The sequence below is a fragment of the Microcebus murinus genome, chromosome X, assembly GCF_040939455.1.
Source record: "Microcebus murinus isolate Inina chromosome X, M.murinus_Inina_mat1.0, whole genome shotgun sequence".
NCBI classification, from domain to species: domain Eukaryota; kingdom Metazoa; phylum Chordata; class Mammalia; order Primates; family Cheirogaleidae; genus Microcebus; species Microcebus murinus.
In genome coordinates this window covers 38,555,041-38,582,384 of record NC_134136.1, presented here as the reverse complement: position 1 = coordinate 38,582,384, position 27,344 = coordinate 38,555,041, and the positions used below count along the sequence as shown (strand labels likewise).

At 39.5% G+C, this 27,344-nt stretch overlaps 1 protein-coding gene across 4 annotated transcripts in view; it reads left to right on the top strand.

The window, feature by feature from the left end:
* Positions 1-27,344, top strand: part of CHRDL1 (chordin like 1) — a 120,362-nt gene that overhangs the window by 74,439 nt on the left and 18,579 nt on the right. For 2 of the 4 annotated variants that reach the window (XM_075999113.1, XM_012750031.3), the window contains exons 5-7: positions 4,733-4,875; positions 6,274-6,367; positions 22,093-22,160. In XM_075999113.1, the coding sequence (XP_075855228.1) occupies positions 4,733-4,875; positions 6,274-6,367; positions 22,093-22,160 (305 nt within the window). Of the gene's footprint in view, positions 1-4,729; positions 4,876-6,273; positions 6,368-22,092; positions 22,161-27,344 lie in introns of all 4 variants that reach the window. The other 2 variants (XM_012750040.3, XM_012750023.3) reach the window with 1 other exon arrangement.

Genomic DNA, 27,344 nt, shown 5'->3' with positions numbered 1-27,344 from the left:
TTTGCAGCTTTAACCTAACATAGTGCCAGGTATTGTCAAGGTACAGTCAAGGACCTATTAGTGCCAGTTATAGTCAAAGACCTTCATAAGTACTTGTTGAATGAAGAAGGAAACAGAGTCTTAACTGATGTTCCCTAGTACCTATTATGCACATAAGTACAAAGCAAATGCCTTTTAAATAGTTGTCCTCCATGGAAATTAGAAAAATCCCTTCCATTGCTTTCTTCTCTATGCCATCTTTCTAGACCAGCATCATCTGCCATTTATTGTGAATGTTGTTATGTACACGATACTTTGGGCTTTTAAAAATAAATGATCTCTAAATCCCACAGCTATGTAAGGTAGATGGCATACTCATTTTGAAGATGAGGAAACCAAGGTGCAAAGAGATTAAGTAGCCTTCCTAAGATCACAAATCAAAGATGTGCCAAAGCTGGTGTCCTAATGTGTTTGGGCTGCTATAACAAAATACCATAAACTGGGTAGCTTATAAATAACAGAAATTTATTTCTCACAGTTCTGAAGGCTAGGAAGTCCAATATCAAGGTACCAGCAGATTTGCTCTCTGGTGAGGGCCTGCTTTCTAATTCATAGATGATGCCTTCTTTCTGTGTTTTCACATGGGAAAAGGGGCAAACAAGCTCCTTTAGGTCTCTTATAATAAGTACACTAATCCCATTCATGAGGATGCTGTCCGCATGATATAATCATCTCCTAAAAGCCCCACCTCATAATACCATCACCTTGGGGATTAGGATTTCAATTTATGAATTTTGGTGGGACACAAACATTCAAACCATAGTAGCTGGGACCCCACAGACCAATGTTTGCCAACCCCAGAGACCAGGCTCAATTCTTTTGTCATGTATTGCTATGAGATGCAGAGCTGAAAAACACTACGTGCAAATAGCACCCTATTCCAGGGGTTCCTTTCCTAGCCCCCTTGCCATTCGCTCTTCCCTTGTGTTTTTGAGACCTGGGTTAGAGTCCCTTGGACTCTACAGTTCTACTTTGTTGGGTGTGTGTGAGTCGCTTTCTGTCTCACAGGCAATTAAAAAGAAAATACTCTCTTCTCTCTAGCCTTTACTTTCATCTCCATAACCTCCCTCCATCCCTACCTCCCCCCCCCCAAATGGCCTGCAAATGTGCTGGGACTCTACCAGTAGAAATACAGAGAACCAAAGAAACATTAGAATCCAGGCTCAGCCATCAAAAATGAAGTAGGAACCAGAATAACAGCAGCGATGTCAAAAGAAGGGATGACTGATTTGTCTCCTGGAATACAAGCTGCCCTTCTGACTAGCCAAGAACTTCCCCACTAAGATAATGAAAGTTTAAAGGTGGGGAGAGTGAGGAAGACAGCAACCAGTATGAGGACTGGGTTCCAAAGAGTTGGAAGAAGGGTAGTGCCAGGAGAGGAGAGAAGGTATACCAGAAGTTGGGTAGGACCACATACTTCTTAGTAAAATTTGCCAGTTGTTCTGAAGACAAGAAAAAAAAAGCCTGTGACAAAGTTATTCACACTGAAATGTGAGTGACAACATGTACCCTCTTGCAGAAGTCTTGAGATTGTGAAATCTGATTGCAAAAGGGCAGTTATTGAACCCACAGGAATGGACTCTAATGGTGGCATCTTAGGCATCAGTGAGAGAAAACATGGTAAGAGATATTTAGGATAATGGGGTGTTTTCTGAGCACCCCAGAAATCATAGTTCTGCCTACATATAACACCATCCTTCACCTGGGAAGAAGAAACCATTTCTTTCCCAACATATCAGTAGTCATACGGCTTAGTGCTTATCTGCTTACCCCATGATGCCCTTCCTCCATTTCTCGTGGTGTTGTGTGGGAATTTGACTGGACACAGGAGAGGTGGGGGAGGCTAGAAGCCATGCAGCCTGGTCATTCCTGTTGTAGTCTAAGGGGCCCTGGAGCCAGATTTGCTTTAGACTGATTTTCTGCCAGTTTTCAGTCAGGAACACTGAATGTATTCCAAGGATAGTTGGTTAGAAGCCTAGCCACCTTGGAAAATCTGGGAAGGGAGAGAGTAGAATATGAGGTGGCTTTTCTTCTGTGGTTGGGAGGCATGCTGTGTTGGCTCTCTAAAGATGCAAGGGGAGATTTGAGTCTCACATCCCATTCTTAGACAGAAAAATTGAGGGCTAAAGCGATAAAGTGCCTTGTGCAAGATTATGGGATGTCAGTACCTGAGATGGGATTATGACTCAGGAATTCTGCCTCAAAGTTTTAATACCCACGCACCTGTGAAAAGAGCACCAATTTGAAGGTAAACTATATTTCTGAGTTGACTCTGATGAAACAGCTGTGTGAATGGACTCAAATCTTTTGGGGTACTAGTAGCCTCATTTTCATAATTCCCCACCCCTACACACCATTAAGGATGTTAGAAGAATTAAATAAGAATAAATGAGAAGATATTAAGATAATTTTATTGCATAAAACTAGTCTTAAGCATAACTATAATTGGTTTCTTTTTCTTTGATTCTGTCGTGTCTTCCTTTCTTTCCCTTTCGCCCCATCTCCTGTTGAGTAGAATAATAGACTCCAGTGCCAGGTTACTCAGAAGACTATTGCAAGGAAGATTCTCAAGATCATGCTTCCACTGGAAAATCTCACCCTGCAGTTGCCTTGCTGTTGATCTCTTGGTGGAAGGCCTGGTTCAAAAATCAATCCACATTCCTTTGAGGCGAAATAATTCCAATTTTTTTTTTTCTTTTTTTTTTTTTTTTTGGTATTCCAAAGATCTGCCAGCTTCTGTAAGAGCCATGGCAAATATTATTTTGTAGGTCACTGTAGTTTTCCTTCACCACAAAATGCTGAGATTTGGAATAATTAGAGCCCAGGGGGCAAATGGCCCTGCTTCTGTCCTTTCTCTGATGGGTTTTACTCATGTCTGCCAGCTGCAGCTGTCTGGTTGTATACACTTGTGAGCAGGGGCAGGGCCTCTTAGCCCAGACAAAGAGTCAATTAGTATGAGTTAAACTCTTTCTAGGAGCTAAGTCGTCTTCTTTTTAAGGCAAAATTAACGAACTTTTTTATATTCTATAAGAGGTCATTAGTAGTTAATGCCCAAGGAGTTGAATTACTCAGAGGCTAGTTCAACTTATATAGCTAAGTATGGAATTGAGCTAGTTATCCAAATCATTGAAACCAAAGAAAGTGCAGTTTCTATTTTCTGAGTATTTTAGGCCACACATTCTAGAAGGACAACACAACCTTCATGTTCCATTGGTATGGGTTTGGGTTTTAAATTAAATGGTGCCTTCCTTGTTATAGGTTTGAAATGACTGATATTCTTTTTAATAGTGGCTAGGAGGGAAGGTTATAGAACAGTCAGACCTCAGTTTATATTCTGGTGCTGCCACTTACAAGTTGTGAGGCTTTGGGTGAATCAGTTGATTTCTTAAGCTTCAGTTTCCTCATCTGCATAATGAACATAAGCATAATGTCTACATCATAATGTTATTAGTAAGAACCAATGAGATGATATACGTAAAAGCACTCACCATTGTGCCTGACATATAGTTAGGACTCAATAAATGTTGTCTATTGTTAATTTACTTTGATTATGGGTATTATTATTGTCCTTTATCATTTTCACTACATCCTTAGAATAATTTCATTCTGTTTTTTTAAATAATTGCATTGAGATATAACTTAGCATAAAATGGACTCATTTTCATTATAGTTTTACTGATGGAAAGAAAGTGTGGTCCAACTCTTTAAGCCTCTCCCAAATGAATACAACTCCCCTAATTTCTCTTCTTCCAGTATCTCACAGCAGGCACTTTCCAAGCTCTGCTTATATCTATTGTTGATTTTTATTCCCATTTCACCAACTCTGCTAGCTTTGTGGCTGTAGATAAGTTACTCAACCTCAGCGACTTGGTTCCCTCCAATGAAAAATGAAGGTAAGAATCTACCCTATTTGATTCACAGGGTTGTTATGAGGCCCCATGGTAATAATATACATGAAATCTCTATGTAAATGGCTTACTAGGTTGCTATAATTCACAACTATGAGTTCCAATAATATTCAATTGCCAAATTGTGTACTTCAGACATCACATGCCTTGAGAAGTCCAGATCGTGGGCTGGAGTTATTACGGAATGCTTCGTGGTGGAAAGGGGATGTGAGCTGAATCTTCATAATCTGATAGAACTTCAACTGGTGGAAAAGAGTGGGGGGAGCAGGCAATCTTGGTGGAGGGATTAAAAATAAGCAAAAACTACAGAGGCTGGAACAAGCATACAACACAATAGATGATATAAACTGTGGGAAGGGATAAAGTTACTAGGCTAGTTATAATAGATGGTTACTCTTCTGAAGCAACAGGGGAAAAAAGACTAAATAGAAGCAGTGTGGACTCTCTCCTTTCAGGCAAGTTAATATTTTATTCATCTAGGACTATTAGCTCCATCTAGGCAGGAGTCTTGTCTGTGTTCTCTGATCTCTCTCTACTGCTTATTACAGTGCTTGGCACATAGTAGGTGCTCAACAAATGCTCAACACCTGAAAAAAACGAATGGATGGGAATACCATCTGCTGTTCTTGTCAGGCTACTTTAATATTATCTAAAATCATTAGCCACTGAAGCTAATGTCTTTTCCTCCCTCTATGTAGTACAGCCCCATCTGCTGTTGAGATTTATGAAATTCTTTGCAATGATGCCAATATTCAATGTGGTTTTTCTCCACTCTGTTCCAGAAGACTCCTTACCCCCAGTGAACAATAAGGTGACCAGCAAGTCGTGTGAGTACAATGGGACCACTTACCAACATGGAGAGCTGTTCGTGGCTGAAGGGCTCTTTCAGAACCGGCAACCCAACCAATGCACTCAGTGTAGCTGTTCGGTAAGACTCTACTAGCACCTACCCAAATATGAGAATTTTCTTTGTACTTGTACTTTTTGCTTGCACCTACACTGTAAGGTTTTGAATGAAAGACCAGTTGCATTTAAATCATAAGCCTCCTTGCCAATCCAAACTCCCTAATCTTCATCAACCCTGGACAACTCTGTTGAAGAACTCAGATTCAGTTCCAATCTTAAAGCTATAGGACTGCTGAAATGGATAAAGATGAGCTGTTTGTCTTGATCTGCACTCCTTTTCATTATAGATACACCACAAAGCCTTCATCTGAAGAACTCAAAATTAACCGAAGCCTTGGGAATGCTATAGTTCAAAAAGCACTGTCACCATCAAGGGCCACTTAATCCAATTCACAAGAAAATGGGGTATCTGTTGGTTCCCATCTCTGAAGTATTCTACTAACCAGTTAATTCTTGGTGCCCTGCAGTGAGAAAACTCTATAAATGCTTGATCATGATGATTCCTGGGACATTACCTGTCAAAAGAACTCTGCTTACTTCATAAATAACGTACACCAATGATATCTTTAGCTAAAATGGATGCTTAAACTGAAGCATAAAGGAATGAAATTAGATGCAGAAACAGCTTTTCTGCCTATAAGGGACGTTAAACACTGGATTGACAAGGGAAATTATAGGATCTCTTCCCTTTGGAATTTTTAGTAAAAATATAGTATCAGTAGTTTGGGAGAATTTGACTGTGGCCTTGCTTTCCTAATGACCTTTCAGGAACCCTTTTAGCCCCAGAAGAATATACTTCTAAGAAGTAAGAATAAGGTTTAAGGAATAACACTTGAAAAATAGTATTTTAGGAAATGAAGATTACTGGAAAGACAGATGTAACCAGCAAGTAAATTTGATCTTCTTCCTTGCCTTTTGCTGGACTGAACTGTGGAATGCAGATCATCTTAAATAGTTTTGTATTATCCTCAGAGAGCTTGTCTCTTTGGTTTGGAAGGGAGACCCTAGTGAATGTTACAGATGGTGGCTATCACACAAATCCTCATTCCTTTAAACTCCCAACATCCATCTGGGGTATGATGGGAACCAAGGGATATAGTGAGCAGGGAAGAGAGGAAGCAGACTATATTTGGTGATTTGGAGGCTCATGGAAGCCTCACAGACACTTTGTACCACCTTAGACCAAGCTGCCTGACTATGATTGCTATCTCTTCTGTGCCTTAGTCTCTGGCATGGAGGAATAGCGAATAGAAAAAAAAATAATGCATAATAAAATGTATGCAGCACCTAGAACTGAGTATGGGAGAGTAGTAGGGAAGGATATACCATGTTTTGAGCCCCTACTCTCTCCCAGGTACTGAGCGAAGCCTTTACATTTATCCACGATCCTTCTGATCTTAATTCTATTTCTCCTCTGCAGGAGGGGAATGTGTACTGTGGTCTCAAGACTTGCCCCAAGTTAACCTGTGCATTCCCAGTCTCTGTTCCGGATTCCTGCTGCCGGGTGTGCAGAGGTAGGTGCCCCAAATCTCAAGACCTGGGGTGCTGCCATCCTGAGTGTAACAGAACTTAGAAAAATACCTGTTCAGTGTCCTAGAGAAAGGAGGTTTTTTTAAAAAGTAGCCTTAGATTTAAAGGCACTTTTATTCACAAAAGGAAAAGTAAAAATAAAAGCATTGATTTTAAGGGCCACAGCCTAAAAGAAACTGTGGTGGAGTGCGTCAGGGGAGGATGGGTAAAAGTCATCTAATGTGAAAGTAAGTATCTTTATCTCTCCTTCCTTAATCTCTTCTAGCTTGGCCCCTAAATTATTATATCATAAAACACAGACCATCTTCTTTCATACCCTTAAAAGGAAGAGTGGACCTTGCAAAGCTTTAATGTGACCATTTTGAAGACTATGCAGGGCAAATTTAAGTATATTTTTTTAAATCCCACAATAAAATGGTGACAGATTCAATAAAAGCAAAACAGAGGGCATCATCTTCTCAAATTATATAAAAATGGGATCACCATCTTCTCAAAAAAGACTTCTTCTTTGGGTTCCTTTTTTTTATTGATAATAGCACCTTTTTTCCCCCTCTAGGTTTCTAGGATCAGACTTAATCACCTTTAATTCCTCCTTTGTTGCCTCTTCTCAAATTGCCAAATCTGTCAGCAGTCTTATCTCTCCCTTTTCACACTTTCCCTCTGGCAGTATTCTAATACTATTTTCTTTCCTTTCATACAATCAACATATTTGTTGAGCATCTACTATATGCTCAGCATTGTTTTAGAAGTTGCATATATATTGGTCAATATACTAGACATCTAGGACACTGTTACACCATATGTTATCTTTATGTGAATTACAAAAAGGATGTCCTTACTTAAGATACTTCATTACCATTCTCCAGAAAATCCTTGTGAATTTCCAGAAATCCCATATCTGTGGCATCCTCATGTAGTACACAACCTGCACAACCATATATGTCATATGTATCAGCAAAGATATGTGATTTGCTCTTATGGAACTCACATTCTATGAGAAAAGACAAATAATAAACAAGTAAACATAAGTTGAAATTCAAACAATGTAAGTACTATGCAGAAAATATTTAGGTTGAGTAGTCAGGAAGGCCTCTATGAGGAGGTGATGTTTAAGCTCAGATCTGAAAGATGAAAAGGTGCTATCCATGAAGAGAACCTGCAAAACATTATGTATTCCAGGCAGAAAGAAAAGAAAGTTTGAAGGCCCCAGGCAGGGAAAAGCTTAGAGAAGGAATCCTCAAACTTTTTAAACAAGGGGCCAGTTCACTGTCCCTCAGACCGTTGGAGGGCCGTTGGAGAGTGCGGCGCACATTCCACACATGCGCACTGTGAGCCCGGGACAAGTTGGCTGTTGAGCAGGACAGGCAGCGGTGGCAAAAACACCCGGCGGGCTGGATAAATGTCCTTGGTGGGTCACATGTGGCCCGAGGGCCGTAGTTTGAGGACCCCTGGTTTAGAGCATTCAAGGAGCCTAAGGACCAGTGTGGCCAAAATCCAGTGATCGTGGTTGAAACTGGCACAAGATGAGACTGGAGAGGTGAACAGGAGTTAGACCATGAAGGCATTGAAGGTCACGCCAAAGAGTTTGGGTTTCAGATTTTAGGGCATTGAGAAGCCATTGGAAGGTTGTGAGCAAGAACATGACATGATCCAGTCGATGTATTAAAAGAGCTCACTGGCTATTGTGTCCAGACTAGATTGGAGGGATACAGTAATACAAGTGGAGAGACCAGGAAGATGGTTGATGTAGTAACCTTCCCAGTGTGGGAAGGCAGTTGCTTGAGTTGGGGACACATTGCAGAGTAGTGAGTGGTTCAGAGTGGAGCCCTTGGTGCCAAACTGCCTCGGTTCTAATCCCAGATCTGCTTGCTACCTTCTAGCTGGATGGCCTTACTCAACCGTTCTAATATTCTTTAAAGTGAGAATAATGTTAGCTGCTGCCTCCAAAATGATTGTGAGATTTAAATGAGAAAAGGACCTAGTACAATGTCTTATACATAGTAAGGACTCAATAATGAAAAGTGTACAAATTTGAAATATATTTAGAGCATTGGTTCTCAACCACGGGTGCATATTGGAATTATCTTGGTAGATTTATACCAGACAAGGAGGAAGAGGTGATTTCAATGTGCAGCCAAAGTAGAGAACCACTGAGAATTGAGTTAGAGGGAAAAAATTATAGAACTTGCTGATGCAGGACAGGTAGGTAATTTTTATACATTACTGTCACCTTAATCTTCCAAAAAAGATAGGCTTAACTTTGCCACACCCCTATTTAAAAGTCTTTATACTGACATATCATACTTACTAGATGCAAGTCCCAGTTCTAGGCATTTTACAGATATGAACTCATTTAATCTCATGACAACCCTATGTGGTGAGTACTATTATTATCCACATGTTATAAATGAGGAAACTGAGGCAGAGCGAGGTTGAGAATCTTGTCCAAGATCAGGTAGCTAGTGAGTTGAGGAGCTAAGGTTTAAGTCCTGCCATCCTGGCTCCAGACTTCAGGCTCTTAACCACAACACTCTGCACTGGAAGGGATGGCTCCCTGTTGCCACTAGAATACATGTCAACCCCGACTATAACAGTGATGGCCTTCCATGGTCTAGCCTCTGTTTACCTTTATAGGATGAATACATTGTTCCTGTGCTCTGTACCTTTGTACCTTTGCTCTCTCTACTCCCTCTCAGTGTTTCTCAGGCTTTAGTATTCTTCAGTATCACCTAAAGAACTTGTTAAAATCCCTGGACCAGATCCCTGGACCACACTGCAGAGATTCTGATTTAGTAGCTTTGGGATGGGGCCCAGGAATCTGCATTTAAACAGACCCCTATCACTTATTCTGATGCAGAATGGTAGTCTATGGGCCACTACTTTGAGAAACCACTCCTAAGGCCATATAGATGACTAGGGACAACCCGAAATGATGGTTTTACATCTGAGTTTATTGCACCTAAATTGAACCTATTAAAAGTCTGAAACCTTAGCAAACCAATAGAAAAGCAACCAATTTCAGTCTCCAATTGGTCAAAGCATCTAATTCCAACCATATGGCAACCAAGTTTAAGGTAAATGAGTGGTAGGTATTTTATGATAAGGAACTGGGAGGAAAAGGAGACAACATGGCTGCCTAAGTAACAACCGCACATGTACAGGTTAAGAGGAGAGAATGGTACCTCTTTCTAGAAAATCCTTTTCCTTCATCCCTTCCTGTGGAAGTCCTGCCAGTCCTTCAAGACCTAGCTCAAATGCATCTTCCTCAGATTCTAACACAGGCTGTCTTTGATAAATACCTAGCTGGAAGGCCTGTCTCTTCTCTGCCTTCCCACCTCCATCCCTAATTTGTCCACCCTCAAATCCTGCTTATCTTTCAAAGGCCACCCTACATGCCACCTCCTCTATGAAACATTTTTTAATCCTCCAAGCTATGAGTAAACCTGTCTCCTCTCTAGGACCCTTCAGCACGTAACCTGTACTTCTCCAGGAGTATTTATCACCTTGTCACCTTTTGCCTTTTATCATTTGTACCTGTGTCTTATTGTCCCTACCAATGAATAAACTCCTTAAGGCAGAAGCTCTTTCTGATTGGTCCTTATTTTCCCCACTGCACTAGGCACAGAGTGGGTGCTCTTCGAATGAATGCACACTAGATTGGAAAGATTACTAGAATGTTATCCATGCTTTTAATTAATTGCTACTAAAATAGGATATGATGCTTGTGTTTTTTTCCCCTGAACTGCTGATTGACTGTGGTGGATGGTACTGACTATACATCCATTCATGCTGCATAGGAAATTACTCAGTGTCATTCCTAATCTCCAAGTTGTTTTTTCTCCCCTATCCCACTCTAGGACATTATAATTAATATTGCTTTTTGGAAGGAGTGACCTTATTCTTACTACCAGTATATGCTTATCACTTTTAATATGCTATTTGTACCAGCTCTTGTAGGTCGATATGCATTTAGTTACAGCCTAATTTGATTTATGCTTCAGTAGGGCCCCAGATCTTTCCATATGTGCTTCTAACAATGTATGTGTATATATGTGTACCACAGTGCAGCTGTTAGGTTTCAGTCAGGAAAGATGGATATTTTGTTTCTCACCTCCTTTCTCATCTTTACCCCAACTTACTTTGAGTCTGCCCAAAAGGAAGAAAGTCCATACTGAGCAGAGGTGGACATGTGGTTGCTAATGTAGCCAGCTGGTTACTATAATCCAGCTGTTAGGCTGAGATTATTTTGTTTGGGGAAAAGGATATGTTAAATCTAAATTGAAGAACAATTAATGAAAGAAAGGAGAGGAAATCACAAAAAGACATATTACCACAGCCAAGAGGCAATATGATATAGTGCAAAGGACATAGGCGCTGAAGCCAGAAGGTAATAGATTTGACATTGCAAAGCTACCACCTACTAGTGCTTTTATCTTGGAAAAGCTACTTAACCACTCAGAACCTTAGTTTTCTCAGCTGTAAAAATGGAGATTATAATGTCTATCACCTGTGAAATGGCTGTAGCGTTTACTTGAGATGGCATAAATTACTAGGAGAGAGGGCCTAATACAGAGTTATTGCCTAATAAGTGATAATTTTTATATTTTATATAATAATTACTATATTACCCTGGAGTTAAGTAGAATTGCACCTTCTCCTCTCTCTCCAGTAGCTTTGCCTTTGTATTTATTTGTATTTTTATTTATTTTGTTTCTCCATAGACAGAACTTTATTTCTAGCCCTTTGTGATAACAGATCCCAGAACTATTTTCTCAACAGTTCTCTTGTCACAATTTAAATTTCTTTTCTTTTTTTATGTCCTCATAAGCAATAGATAAAAGCTAATTACTACTGATCATATATTGTCCCTTCATATACTTGACAATTCATTAAATTCTTTCTTTGCAATCTCTTCTCTGGCCTAAACACACCATTTTCTTTCATCTTTCCTTCTAAAGACTAAATCCTACACTTCTATAAAAATTATTGTTTTCTCTGTGACTCCAATTTTTTTACATCTTTCAGTTATATATAATGTGGTTGAAACTCCTTTGAAGTTCTAATTTTCAATCACCTAGTTATTTTTTTCTGTGAAAATGATGTTTTTATGATGGTGTATCTTGTATAAGCATATTACTCATACAGCAGGGAACTCAGACACTTCTTTCCTATGCTGGCCACCCTAACTGCAGGCCAAATACTGAAAAATAAATAACCTTTTGAGTGCTGAACTTGTAAACCTTGACATAAAGGGCCTCATTGAACAGTCCTCTGCACTGTCACCAAACAATAAGGTGTGCCTTTCTTCCTGGGTCAGACAGCAATCCTGGATGTGGATTGGATCTCAGACCTCCCCGCCCCCCGCCTTAGTTGTTTAGACATTTCTTTGAGGCTAGGACATTCAGGAGGGTATTGGCACCATGTGTGTCATTGCTGGCACTTCAGCAAACCTCATCAGGGCTCCAAGCATAGCGTAAATAGCCACTGGAACCTTAAGGGAAACTTTATCAGAAGAAAAAATCTCTTCAGAGATTGTACTAATGCCACATTCTGGGCAGATAGGCCTCAAACCCAAACCCACACTCAGCTTCCCTCCACCGTTTATCATTTCTGCTTCCTGTCTCCTGCTTATCTTGCCAAAGCAGTGGGGAAGGCTATGTACTTGGATTCTAGACAAGGGAGAGGTATTTGGGGGTAGGCTGTTGACTGTATTGAAAGCCAAGAATGCATTTCTTAGATGGTGGATATATGTAGTACTTACTATGTGCCAGGCAGTGTACTAAGCACTTAGGTGTGGGATAGCTCATTTGATCTTCACAACAATAGTAGCAACTATTTATATCCCATTCTACAGATGAGGAAACCTGAGGCAGAGAAGTTAAGTGATTTGTCATTGGATACGTGGTAGTAAGTGGCAGAGCTAGAATTTGAACCTAATCAATCTGGCTCCAGAGTCCCAAGTTCTTAACCCCCATGCTACCTGTTGGGATCCATTTATAGGCCTGTGACAAGAGCCTTTTCTAGTGCAGGGAAGTAAAGGGGAAGAGGGGACATGCATGGCACATTAGCATATGCAGATACTCCTAAGAAGGTAACCACATTGCCCATCTTTCCTCATCAGGGCCTCAACTTACCCACCCCCAAACACCTGGGACCACCTTCATCCCACTTTTTTCCGTCTCTAGGCTTAAGGAGTCCCAAGTGTAAATATCTACCTTCTTTCATTCAACAGACATTTGTTAGGCATCCACCTGGCACTGTACCAGTGCTGGAGATACAGTGGTGAACAAAAATGAACATGGAACCTGCCCTCATGGAGTTTTAGTGGGGAAGACAGACGTTTACCATATAATGATGCAAATAAATATAAAGTTGCAACTGTGCCACATGTCACAAAGGAAAGGTGTTATAAAAGCCAGTAAGTGAGGCAAGGGGTTGACCTAGTCAGGGAGGTAAAGGAAGACTCCACAGGACTATCTCTCCAGCCTCAACTCACATCGCATTCCTTCTTGCTCTCTGCATTCCAGGGTGAGGGAAGATTGGCTCAAAAGTTAGGGAGATAACTGGTGGCTGTCCTGCAGTCCCAGGATCTCCAACTTCTGATCCCACCATGAAACCTGCCCTTCCCCAAGGCTGTAGGAATCTCTATAATGTTCTTTGTACATTGTATTGCTGCATAATACCCTAGTCTAGGAATTTTCTTAAGAAACTACATTCATTGGTTGTTGGGCAGATGGGAGGAGGGAGGAGAGGATGGGTATATACACGCCTAATGGGTGTGGTGCGCACCATCTGGGGGATGGACACGCTTGAAGCTCTGACTCGGGTGGGGCAAGGGCAATGTACATAACCTAAACATGCATGCCCCTGTAATATGCTGAAATAAAAAAGAAAGGAAAAAAAAACTACTTAATCATGTTGGTCAGTGACTACCATTTCTTACCATATTATCCAATCTAAATTCTTCTGCTTATTTTTAAAGACCATCTGTGAAACAATCGGATCCTTCCTTAATCTACTACCCAGCATCATTTCTCTGACACTAATACACACACCTTTTCCTTTAGGCTGGTTGATCTTGTTGTTCTATAACATGTTCTGTTTTTTTCTACCTTCCCTCCTGTTATGTGCCTTTCTTAAACCCTTACTCCTCACAAGCTTAGAATAGCTCCCTTCCTCTTTTCTACCTGTTAGGATCCCACTCATCTTTCAAGAGTTCAGCTAAAGTTGCACCTCTTCAAATAGTCTTGCCTGATGACTCTTATCCTCATTGATCTCCTTCTTTGACCACCTTCAGGGCTTAATCTTGTTCATAGAGTTCAGCATTTAAAAACATTTTCTTATATCATTCATTGTTTTGTGTGTCTTGGCTTCCCAACTGGGCTTTGTAAGAAAAGGAACATCTTTTATTCTTCCCCTGTTTCCCTTAGCATAGTATTAAATGTATATCATGCTGATAGATTTATTAAAAACAAAGAGACCCACAGTCCCAAAAAGCTCTTAACAGTGCTCCAAGTACAGGCCTGGTAGGGAGGCAGGAGAAATGACGGAACTCACAATTCACTCAACCCAAGCCCATTCATCCAACACATCTCACGTGAGCCAAACTGGAATCTCTTTTTATGAAATTGAGGTATTTCTCCTAATTCCTTCAAGGTAACTAAAACTGGAAGTAACTGTTTAAAAGTAATTTCTCAGTGTTCAAGACAATTGCCATTTTACCAAAGAATCTTGATTTCTCTTTCCCAAAAAGCAGCAAAATTCTACCTCAAATGCCATCTTGGCTAAAATCTGGGGATCTTGGGGGAAGTCGTTTGTGAGATACATCATCAAATCTACCAAATTTAAACATCATAAAAATCGACCAAACATTTCAGTTTCAAAATCAAAGAAAACTGGAGAGAAAATAACAGCAACTTCAAATATAGATCCTCACAAATCAGTCTCGAGTTGTTTTTGTTTTGGCTCACATTTTCTGCAGAAACACCACCATCTCCTGGTCATGATGATAGGAAGGAAACATTGTTAATGAGAAACACTACTTAAAAAAATAAAAATTCATCTTGCATAACTGAAACCTTATGCCCGTTTCCCTCTCCGAGGTGAATAAATTCTAGAGATCTGCTGTACAACATTGTGCCTTTAACAATACAGTATTGTACACTTAAAGTTTGTTAAGAGAGTAAATCTCATGTTAAGTGTTCTTACCACAATAAAATGAAAATTTTAAAAATTAATACAATAATTTTTGAGTTAGTATGTTCTCACTTAAACCCCAAATTATAGTCAGCCCTCTATATTTGTGGGTTCTGCATCCATGGATTCAACCAACCACAGATCAAAATTAATAATGAAAAAATAAAAAATAACAATACAACAATAAAAAACATACATTTTAAAAACCAATACAGTGTAACAACTATATAGCATTTACATTACACTAGGTATAATAAGTAATGTAGAGGTGATTTAAAATATATGGGAAGATGTGCGTAGGTTATATGCAAACGCTATGCCATTTTATATCCGAGATTTAAGCACTCACAGATTTTGGTATCCACAGGGGGTCCTGGAACCAGTCCCTGGTGGATACAGAGGGACAACTGTATATTGAAATACTTTGATCTTTTCATGGCTATAGAATAGTCTAGCCACCATTAGTAATCTCTTTTCAAAAGTGAATCATTTATGTTCATGAATACGGGACCATCTTAGAGATTTTCTATCCCTGCCTACCTCTCCTCTCCTTCCAAATCGCAACTGGAACCTTTCTCCTTCCATGGAAACTTTCCAGGTTGTTTTTGTTCTCTGTCCATCCCTTGTGCTCAGAATTCATCTCCACATGCTTGCTGACTATCCCAGGACCCCCACCCCTCTGAGGTCATCATGTTCCTTCTTGGCATGTTTCTTGTGTCTAGAATATTTCTTCCTGGACACGAAGTCCTTCAGACAGTGAATGGGAGAGCACTGACTTTCATATTGAGCTTAACAAATTAATAGCAGTGATTCCTAATTGGCCATCTGGGATATCCTGTCAGGGTCAATAATGCCCCATCCTGTTTGTAGGGTTGCAGGTCTTTTTGTGTGTGTATATGAGTCTGGTTCTACAATAAAAATAAGGAATTCCCAGCGAAGCGTTTCAGAGCAATTATTTCTTCATGGGTGGTTAAAGCCACTCTTCCTTCAGCCGTATTCTTTCTAACTTCTTCAAGGAATGCCATAGCTGTCCAGAAACACCATTGGATATGCCCATTACTCACACTAGAATAGTCTTTATGAGCTTAGACTCCAACATTTATAGAAATCAATCTGATTTGTTGACTGACAGTGCAAACAGAGAAAAAACATGAGAAAGGGGAATAATGGCAAGCAGAGGAATCATACTTGAATATTACCCACTCAATAACTATAAGAACTTACAAAGTCTAGGTCTCCGCAGTCCAGTTATAGTGAACAGATATAATCATCCAGTTGATTCAAGCAAAGAGCTAGTATGACTACATCTACTTTCCACTTAGCTTTAGGTATTGAAACCATACTGATGTCCCCCACTCCTACCAAGTAGTCCAGTGCCCTTTGGGCAGGCCAGGAAGCCAAAGTAGTGTTCATGGAAAGAAGAAGGACCTTACAACTGACTGCTTTTCATTTCCACATTGACCAGAATGTAAACATGGGTATATCATTGAGTTTCCCTTCTCTGTCCTGCTTTTTATTTTTAGTTCATGGATGTGGTAGCACAGGAATGTACTTTAATGGGGTACTTGGACTTTTAACACTTTACTTTATAACTATGTATATTGCACTGCTTCCCAGTGAAGCAGATATCTATCCTTTTAAGTCTCGTTTTTAGCCAAGAGAGAAAATGGATTTTAATTAAGATGCAAAACTCATTTTCTAAAAAGATGAAAATAGAGGACTAACATAATTATGAGAAAATCTAAGTCAATTTAGAAGATATGAGCTGAAGGAATCTCTGCAGAGATTTTTTAAATATCTCCAGGACCCTGTCTTCTGATGATTTAGCAAGGAGATAATCCGCTTTCAATGTGCAATTATAAATTTTCTGTTTGCTAGGGTTTTTTTGTTTGTTTGTTTCATTCAAACCCTTTCCTCTGTTAAATACCCAGCACACTTGTGGGAGTCCTTTAAGCTGGATTTCCCCATGTGTAAGCTATTCTTGAGGAGCTAGAGGAAAAAGTGGAGGGAAAGAATGGGAAGAAAAGGGAGGGTTGAATAACAACTGACATTGGCCTGCCACTTACTGTGTGTCAGGCAATGATTTAAGCACTTTGTACGTGCTAATTCATTTCATCCCTGCTAATTCATTTCAATCCTATGAGGTAGGCATTATTTTCTCCATTTTAGCAATAAGGAAACCGAGGCACAGAGAGGTTAATTTATTTGCCCAAAGTCACACAGGTAGGAAGGGACAGAGCCAGGATTTGGACCCAGGCAGGCTGTCTGGTTCTAGTCTGCTCTGTTAGCCATTATACCATACTGCCTCTCAACTTGGGGAAGCAAAGCAGAGTTAGGGAATTCTGTTATCTCTTAGACTTCTGGGAGGAACACACTTTGTGATGTCTCTGTTTCCAGGGGCCATATATGGTAACAATCCAGCAGATACATTGTTACAACTTTAGGAAGCAAAGACCCCATTTCTAACCATAAACTTGCATCTGTTTAGCCACATCTCCATAGAAAGAACAGAGTGTGGGTTGTGGGCAACATCCAGCTAACAGTTTCTTTATTCCCTCTCTTCTGATTCTCTCTTGCAAACACATGTACCCTCACAGTGCACCTTTAAAAAAGTAAGTATTTCTGATTTTTCTGGATAAATGCATTTGTATTCTTCAGATTTGGCTTGTTGCTGTTGGCAGAAAGTTACCCGTTGTCTGTGTTTTAGTATTTCTCAAGCAGATATTTTGTTTAAAATGCTAAGAGCTTGTATCGACAGTCCAAACAATAAAGTGCTTTATTTGACAATAAAGTATGTTTTTTTAAAAAAATGACTTTCCGCTTTATAAGAGTGAAAAACTTCTTATAGTACTGTATATCAGTATTGGAAGCTCAAATGTCTATCAGTGCAGAATCCCTACACCAGTGTTTGTTAAAGCTTCCCTCAAATTTCAGCATGCTTGCTCCCTCCCAGCAGAATTTGTAGAATTAGATGTTTGGCAGAGGCACCCTAAGGTCATCTGCTTCCACCTGCTCCTTAATCTCCAGCTAAGGTACAGAGTACTGGCAATAAAGTAATCCGCCACAGAACCTGGCAAATTTAGGTAAGTGAAGATTTCACTATGGATTTCTTCCTCCCTACCCTCTTCCACTTTGCCCTGATTCTGCCAATTTCAGCTTATTCCTTTGAATAAGAGATCACTTCCCCTGTCTCAGGGATTCATTTCATTTCTATTTGCCTTATGATTAGAGTGACTATATAATTTACAATCCCAACTGAGGCACTTTTGAAAGTGAGGGGGCAATCTAAACAATAATGCCTACCAGAAAAGTACGTAACAAAAGTGGGTTGTCTGAGATAAATGGGGCCTTGTGGTCACCGTGTTATGATGTCTTGTGTGGTTCAGAAGTGGCCACATTCTGGCCACATTGCTATCCGTGGCTTATCTTCATGGGTATCTTAGAATCTCATTGTACACTTCATCCTTTAGAGAGGACAGGGTTTACTTTCCTGACCTGCTCAAGCCAACCAGAGATTAATGGAAGCCATGGGAGTTATAAACAGTCTGAATTTCAGCCTAGCTTTTGACCATTTTTCAAATACTTGTTCTCCATTTCTCCCATTACCAGAAAGCCAAGCCATTCCAGCTCCATAGGGTACCACTCAGAGTATAATTGAAGTTTGAATAAACAACACATGTGGCTTTTAAGGTTAAATGAATATTGTTTGACATACAGTACACTAGAGTTGTTTTTCATTTTGGTTTAAAAAATTGGTTAAAATTACATCTTGTTGCTTCTCGGAATTAACTAGAATCCATCTGTCTCCATTAGAATCACTGTTTTTTACAAAAACCTTGGCTGAATGAAAGAGGCTCCATCTCACTCAGGATAATTTGCCCACTGAATCAGAAAAAAAAGAGAAAAGAAACAGGTTTTTTTAGGGTATTGGTACCTACTTTTTCCAAAATATAATATCTGAGATTGTAAATAGACACACTTATTTTCAGCTATCCAGACAGATCATACCTAGATCTAAAGAACCATTTATAGCCATACAAAATGTCAGTAAGAAGATAATTCTGATTTAAATATGGTTTAAATTAAAAGAATAACTAAAATGTTGAAACCTTTAGCAGCTACCTAATAGAACACTAAAGCTTAGAGAATGACATTTTGATGACTTTGAAAGCCCAAAGGCAACAGAAATACTAGCTAGCAGTCCTAGTATTTATATATATTATATATATATTTATGTATAATTTACATAATGTATATATTATTACATAGTATATATATATATGTGTGTGTGTGTGTGTGGGGGGGTGTATTTATATACAGGTTAAGTATACTATCCGAAGTGCTTGGGACCAAAAGTGTTTTGGATTTCAGACTTTTTTCAGATTTTGGAATATTTGTATTATGTTATACTTACTTGAGCATTTCCAATCCAAAAATCCAAAATGAGTATTTCCTTGGAGCATCATGTTGGCACTCAAAAAGTTTTGGATTTTGGAGCATTTCAGATTGGGTATACTCAACCTGTGTGTGTGTGTGTGTGTGTGTGTGTGTGTGTGTGTGTCTGTGTGTGTGTATCTATACATATTTAATGGCTCCACTAGTTTTTAATGAAGTGAAATAGTTCAAATTTAGGTGCACACGCCTGTCTGCAAATGCTCAGGTTTTCAAATACAGATTGTGACACATTCATCTGAACTTGTGTTACAGGGGATTAATATTCTGCTCCCATGTTTGATACTGACTTGCCTCGTTGCTTTGCCATCTTACCTCTCTGCTCATTTGTAACCGGGACTATATGCTTCTATGATGCTTTGTGATTCTGACTGGATTATAAGTATTCAAAGATACTCTTTAATTAAAAGCCCTTTAAAAACTCTAGGGTCTAAATGCTATAAGTTGAACTTCTCAGAAGGCCATACTAAGTAAACATTTCATGTTAGTACCAATCATTAAATCTACATTTAAAAAGAACATTTGATGAAGAGAGCTAGTCTATTATTTTTCTTTCCTAATTTGTTTTCTCTTTTGGGGCAACTTAGATTAGGCTTGAAACCACATCCTATAGCTTTTACATTTTGTTTTGCCATTTGCTGGTGAATCTTTTCTGGTTTCTAGTCTTCTCTCTGGTCCCATATTTTATCTGGCTCATACCCACCACTGCCTGCTAAAATGGGACAAGTAAATCTACGTTCATCCTCACTCAATCACTGTCAATGACAGTGGCATTCCCCAGCTCTCCAGGTTTATAACCTGAGAGTCATCATATACTATTTTTCCCTCTGCCTTCCTCCTCCATTGTCAAATCTTCCTTCAGGACCTTGACATTTTCTTTGTATCTGCAGCAGTCTGATTCAGTCTTTCTCTATTATTGTGCAGATTCTCGTGGCTTATCACATATTACTATAGCAGCTTCCTTCCTGGTTGGCCTGCCAGATTCCAGGTGCTTCCCAACTAGTCTATGCTCCATTGCCAGAATAGCTTCCACAAATATTTTTACCATAGGACCCCTACATAAAGATTGGTAACAGGATCAAATGTGAATTCTTCAGTCTTCTTATGAAGTGCATGCAGCAATTATTTACCACCTCTATTTCCCTCAACAACCCACCCCACTCTCTCCCTCCCTCTCTCCTTTGCTCTCCCTCTCCTTCTTCCTTTCTCTCTCTCTCTGTGTGCAACTACCAGCCCCATTTCTCTGGTTTCCACATCTGATGTTTCTACTTATGCCACATCTTGCTTTCTGTCTGCAGTATGTGACTTGCTATTTCCAAAGCTCTGGTCCTTTGCAGATGCCATTCCTTTCAGTTGAGATACTCTCTGCCCACATCACTATCTGTTTATGCTTTGCGGCATCTACTTCTAAAAATGTGATTTACCAGTTATTTAAGGAAGCTTTCCGTGATTACATCTGACTCTGCTCACTCCTCTCATTCAATATCTCCTAAGCATGTGTACAAGGTCTGCCCAGAAAGTATCCAGCCATTGTTAATATACATATTCACATTACATGGCTGGATACCTTCCAGACAGACTTCATCTTCCATTTGGACTTAGTTGTTATGTGTCTTGTGTGTGTGTGCTTTCCTATCACCTTCAACCTGTGTGTAAACAAACGTCCAAGGGCAAGAGTCCAGCTTGATTTCTCTCCTCCCTCTGCTGTTAAGATCAGGCTCTTCACTCAAGAGGCATTCAATGAATGTTAAATGACTCTTGGGCATTGTTTTCTAGTCATAAACACAGGTGAAATCATCTTTGCTTTTCCAGTGGTCAGTCAGGGTTTCCACATAGATCTGCTTGCAGTCTACCATGGAATACTTAGCCATGGAATAAACAGGAAGAAGAGAGTATACATTTAGCCAAGGACTTAATTCCATATTTTTAATTGCAGTTCAGTACATATATTGAGCACCTGATGTGTATCCAGCAATATAATATGTTAAATATTCCAGCCCGGTTATTCTCAAACTCCTGAATGCATCAGAATACTCTTGAGGGCTTGTCAAAACCCAGATCACTGGCCACCACCCCAATGCTTCTGACTTAGTAGGTCTGGGGTGGGGTATGAAATTTTGGATTTCTGACAAGTTCCCAGGTGATGCTGCCAGTCCAGGGAGCACACTTTGAGAAGCAGTGACCTAGGAGACACAGAGGTAGCCTAAGATGTGGTCTCTCATTTTAAGGGATTTACAATCTCTCTAGAGAGACAAGACTAGTCCAGGAAATATTTAACAGCACTATATATCATATCATGATTTAGAATTCATTCATTCAACAAATATTGAATGAGTACTAACTATGTGCCCAACACCGTTCTAGGTCCTGGAGTTACATCAATGAACACAATAGCTATCATGGGGGAAACCAGACAATAAACAAAATCAATAAAATGCATAAGATGTAAAACTATGATAAGCCTTCAGGATGCTAACTAAGTCCTTTAGGCAATTAGCAATGATAAGAGGTTCTCTGTACAAAGAGTGAATCACATAGGCCTAGAGAAATGTGTGTCAGGCAAAATTAAGGGGAGCATCTTAAATATTTGTTATGTAAACACTCTAATCATAGCAACTTTTGCCTTAACTTTCAGATTCTCAGAGACATAATGGCAAATTATGACAGACCAAATCCTTAAAACTCATTGTCTAAGGGTAGTTTAAACACAAGTTAAATATGACCTGCAAAATACTTAACCGTCATGGGAATAAAATAAGCAAAAGTGACAATGATGTCTGTATGAAGGTGGAAAGTGATTATTTTCCCTTTTATTTTCCAGATTCTGGATAATGTGGCTAGACGGTCTATTGAGAAAGTGGCAACTTTTGTCAGAGTTGTTTTGAAAAATGAGGCACACCCAGAGAAATCTTTCAGAGTCATTTTTTGAAGGACACCCACAGAACTAAAACATCCTGAGAACTTTGAGATCATAGTACCAAAAATGTTGCTAGGTCGCAAGGGTGATAGTTTTCCCTTCTGTGTATGTATGATTCTTTCTTTATTTCTTTTTAATAAACAGGGGATGGAGAACTGTCGTGGGAACATTCTGATGGTGATATCTTCCGGCAACCTGCCAACAGAGAAGCAGTAAGTGTGAATAGCTCAAATAATTCAACACTTCACAGCACCAGGCCAAGCTTGCCTCTCCCTGTGGCTACTATCCCAGCAAATCCAAAAAAGGGCCGATTTCTAACATCATTTTTCTTCCCCTTTCTCAGAAACTTGAATGACATCATCACCAACCTATAACCATTTAAGTGCACTGTATAACTGGTAACTGGCCAGGACACGTACACACAGAAACCATAGTCCCAGCCCTTCATCTAGATCAGAAGTTGGTACCCTTTTCATGATGACTTGCCAAGTCTTTATGTCCTTCTGTAAGGAAGGTAGGTCACTACCCCTGTCCCCAACAGTGAGGAACTTCTGTGGAGTTGTAAGGTAGCCCACCCCATCCTTTTGGTGGGTACTTTGGACATATCTACATAAACCCTCCCCCAAGCCTTAGCTTGGAGTCATATAGTTATAAGAGAGAAAATATAGCAGTCCTAATTCTCCTCCCTTCACCCTGTGACATCTCATTTATGTTCTCAGCATTAATCTCAGAATAAGCCTCACAAGTAGGCGTCTCTCTATGTATAGCAATACCATCTTTTGTCTGTTTGCATTTTGAAGTAACTAACAAAATAGGATCCCTCTCTAAAAAAATACATGTCTAAGAAGAATTATACTTTAAACTTCCTAAAATCTGAAAGGAAATATTCTAATTCAAAGAATATATCATATTAAAAGACTTATAAAAGTGTACAAAATGTACAAGATGATCATTGCACATAAATACATGTTCATTATACCTTTGTACACAAAAGTGTACAGGGACATTCGTTGCAGCATCATTCTCATAAGAGAAAAACAAATAGAGACCACCTAAATGTCTATCAATAGGGTCTTGATTAAATATACCCTATCTATGGAACACTGTGCACCTGTTATAAATAATATGATACATCTAAATGTAGTAAGATAGAGCTCCAAGAAATATTAATTAACAAAACAAAGTGCAGGAGGAAATTTTACACTATCATTTCCTTATGCAAAAATTTTATGTGCATGTATGCAAATGCACATAAAAAGATCTGGAAGGTCACATACCAACATGTTAAAAGTAATAATCTTGGAGGGCTACAAGTGAGCAGAAGGAAATGTAGACTTTGACTTTTTACTTTATATCTTCTGTATCATTTGATATTTTCCCATAAGTATCAATTAGTTTTATAATAAAATATAAGTGATTTTCTAAAACCTTAGGAATTAGTTCTCAGCAAGCACTGGATCTGAGGCGGGAATCTAGGGAATTATAGGATTGGCCTGAGAATATTGAGGGTGTGAGGAAGGTGTTGATGGGAGATGCAATAAAATGACTGATACAGGCTGGTCCAAAGGTAGTGAGTTATCACAACTGATTGTTCACAGGCAGTTACAGGTCGAACTCTTTGCTCTACTCTTTCACCCCTTCTTGCTACTACACTTGACTAGTCTTAAAAAAGAAAAAGAATGATACAAACATCACAGTGTTGCTGAGGCTGGGGTTCCTGGTCATTATATGGGCCACTTCTGACTTTCATGTCCCCAACCCAAAGGCCTCAGCAGTGAGATGGAACAATTTCTATTTGCTTTACTCTCTAGCAGTATTGCTTTCAGGACACTGCTCTTTCTGAAAGAATTTAGAAGAGTTGTGGGGGGAGAGTGGAGAACAGTACTCTAGATATCTCAAAAAAGCAGCATCCTGCAAGAGAGGTGGGCTGCCCAGTTTGCTGGTTAATATAGACCCAGAGGAAAGATTTTCTCCATCCAGTTCTATCTGCTTTATGGTAAGTGAGATTCCTTCCAGATCCTGACAGGAGATGATGTCAGTCTTAGTTTTCTGTGTTGTGAGTTTCCTCTTTTTCAGCCCCAATTTTTTTTTATTGTGGTAGGACATTGAGAGTTGCTAAATTAGGGGCTGTCACCCAGATGTCATTCTAAACCAAATTTAGTGCTCAGTCACCTTAAAGTATGTGCCTTACTCCCTAAGAAGTACCCACACTATGCACTGTGGCCACTTTAGCTGTCTTGTTGGTAATGCCATTAATTAGCTTTTCTTCCTTTTTTAAATTTTTTTTATTTCAGCATATTACAGGGGTGCAAACACTTTGGTTACATATAATGCCTTTGCACCACCCAAGGCAGAGCTATAAGCATTCCCATTGCAAAGGTGTGGAATTAAGCCAAGTAGTCTTTCTTTTTGACTTCGTTTTGCACTGCCCCCAACTCCATCCCTTGTCTTTCAACTTCATTGTTCTTCCTAAGCTGCTAGTGAAAGGGCTGGACTTAATCCAGTAGTTCCTGTAGCAAAAGAGGTCAGGTACAGAAATGTGAGGCCTTGAAATAGTTATTGATTTTCAAAGGAGTTTAAGACCTATCTTTAGAAACAAACATTTGGGCCTGGTAGACCAAAATGGCCAGATGGTTTCACTTTATTATAAATAAATATTTTCCTTTGTTCTAAAAAGGATAGATATTGTGGAATACTATTTGAATAATAAATAGCATCTGTGGTAATGGAAAAATATATACCTGACACATAGTAGGCACCCAATAAATACGTGTTGAACAAATGGGTGTGGAAGGTGGAGAGAAATATGTGCGGTAGTGGGATGGAAAGGGGACTTTTCATTAATTTTAATGCGTAGAAATTTGCCTCAAATCAGAGAGAAATTCTTCAAATCTGTTGTTTGCTCTTGACCAGCCCCAAATGAGAATCCCTTCTGAATATCCTTTGCAGGCCCAGCTTCCTGCATGGTGAAGAAAAAAAAAAAAAGCAGCCCTAATAACACATTTCCTATCCAGTAGATTGTTCTTTTTGTAAACTGTTCTTCTTTATAGGGAACCATCAAAACCTCAGTTCAACAGAAACACAGCTGATTGGTTTATTTTGCCAGGCAGCCTGAAAACCATCAGCTTACCAAGTTTTACAAAGTGCACAGGAAGGGGAACCAGTGGTTCAAATACAACTTCTTTGTAAAAACCTGAAACAGCTTTTGTCTGATTTCCAGGTCGTAATTTCACATGAATTGGTCCTCATGCCATTGAAGGGGGGAGTATGTGGGGTGTGTGTGTGTGTGTGGGTGTGTGTGTGTGTGTGTGTGTGTGTGTGTGTGGTGTGTTATGTGGGGAGGGAGAAGTGGACACAGGGTAGAAAGCCAAAACATGAAAGCAACCATAATTTTGTTTTGGACAACAGCCAAACTCTGATTTTTGCCCCCAGTAGATTACGTCGAAATTGACCATTAGAAAAGCTAAAGAGTTTAGGATAGAAACAACATGAAACAGGCAAAAATCTATCTCTCGTTCACATAGTCAGAACAATGGTTTGCGAAGGAAACTGGCTTGTGTTCCAGCCAAGGATAGTCCTAGGTTAGTAGTCACTAAGGTACAATGTTTTCATGCCTCTGTGGATTATATTATAGAATACATTCTGAAGACACTTTTTAAATGAAACTTTTTATTTTGAGATAATTGTAGATTCACTTGGAATTGTAGATAATACAGAGAGATCCTATGTGCCTTTGCCCAGTTTCCCCCAAGATGGTAACATCTTGCCAATATATAAAACAATATCACAATCACAAAGGCCCTTTTAAGGCCCCTTTAAGGCCCTTTCTGGACTCTGATGATTTCCTGTCTCTGCCTATAAAACCCCTGTGTTTTAGACCTTAGAACAAGTAAGGAAGAAATTCCTGGGGAGCCTCTATAATGGTAGGGATTTTCTAACACCAGAAAAGAACTGTTTTAGAGCCACTTCAAAAGCGTGAAATATTTTCAGTCTTTCAAGTAAGTAAATTTTAAAAAATACCAAAATACTAAGCAAAGTAAAACAAAGCATATCTATATGGTCATTTCTAACTGGTTTTTGACCTGCTCCCTTCAAGCATCCAATTTGCAGCTGGATTTTAAGATAAGCTCCAATTTCACTTACAATTCTAGAGTGTTAATGCCTTTTTCTCTTTTGCTCTAAGTTACAAGGTCAGAATGGTCCCTGATAAACCTCTTTCATTAGTTTAGGGGAGCGACTCTGAAAGAGCCATTACCCTTAAATCAAAATCACACACCACCCCTTCCACCCCTAGCCCTAAAACAGAAAATCTTTTATGTCAGTGATTCTCAAGTTTGACTTCAAATTAGAGACTCCTGGGGTGTATTTAAAAATCCTGATGCCCAGGCCTCCCCTAGACCAATTACTAAAGAGTCCCTGGAAGTGGGACCCAGGCATCAGTATTTTTGATAGCTCTCCATGTGATTCTGGAGTGCGACCAAAGTGGAGAAGCAGTGGTGTATGTGGTTGTGAACACTAGTGGAAAGGACTTCATCATCTGAAAGAACTACTCTTTGGAGCAGCTTTTAGCCAAATGTTTGTGGACCACTGAATTTGACTGGACATTCTCTCCTTCACTTTCTCCTCCTTATCCTCTTCCTCTTCCTCTTCTGTTCATCATCCCCCTACTCTCACTCTCCCACCATCTCCAAAAACTCAGTCTTCATTGTCACCCTGAATAAATCACCTGTCCTCCCTGGACAAAAACTTCAATAAGATGAGGTTCTAGGGGGCCAAATGATCTAGTATAGGGCTTCTTTAAAACAAAAACTTCAATAAGATGAGGTTCTAGGGGGCCAAATGATCTAGTATAGGGCTTCTGACCAAAATCCCTGAGGTTCTGGGGTTTTGCCTTGAATCATTTTCCTACCCTTATCACATGTTTAGGGTCTGACTCCCTGGTGCTAAAGGACAGCCTCTGATTTTGTGTTCACCATCATGAGTCAGAGAACTTGTTGTACTTGCAGCTTATTCTGGGTCAGTGACCTTCCCTCTCTAATTCTATCCCTGTCTAACTCCTTCCTTTTAGCATCAGTGGGCCACCCACCAGCCAAACTGTCTTCTGTGTGTTCCTTTGGCAAAAATTTGACAAACTCCAGAAAGGACAGAACAATCTGTAATGGCCTTAGTGGGATGTGAGTGATTATGGCAGAAAAAGACATCTGAACCATTGTGGGAATGACAAATATTTGCACTGAGAATCCCATTCGTGTGCATGATAACAAATTGATGCAAATTCATATGTGTCAATTTTTATAGCAATGCATCAGCATGGGCTCTTCTTAGAGAGAATAATGTTCTCTTTCAGAAGTCTAAAACATCCTTTTATTCCAGCTCCTGTTCACTCTCCCTTTCTC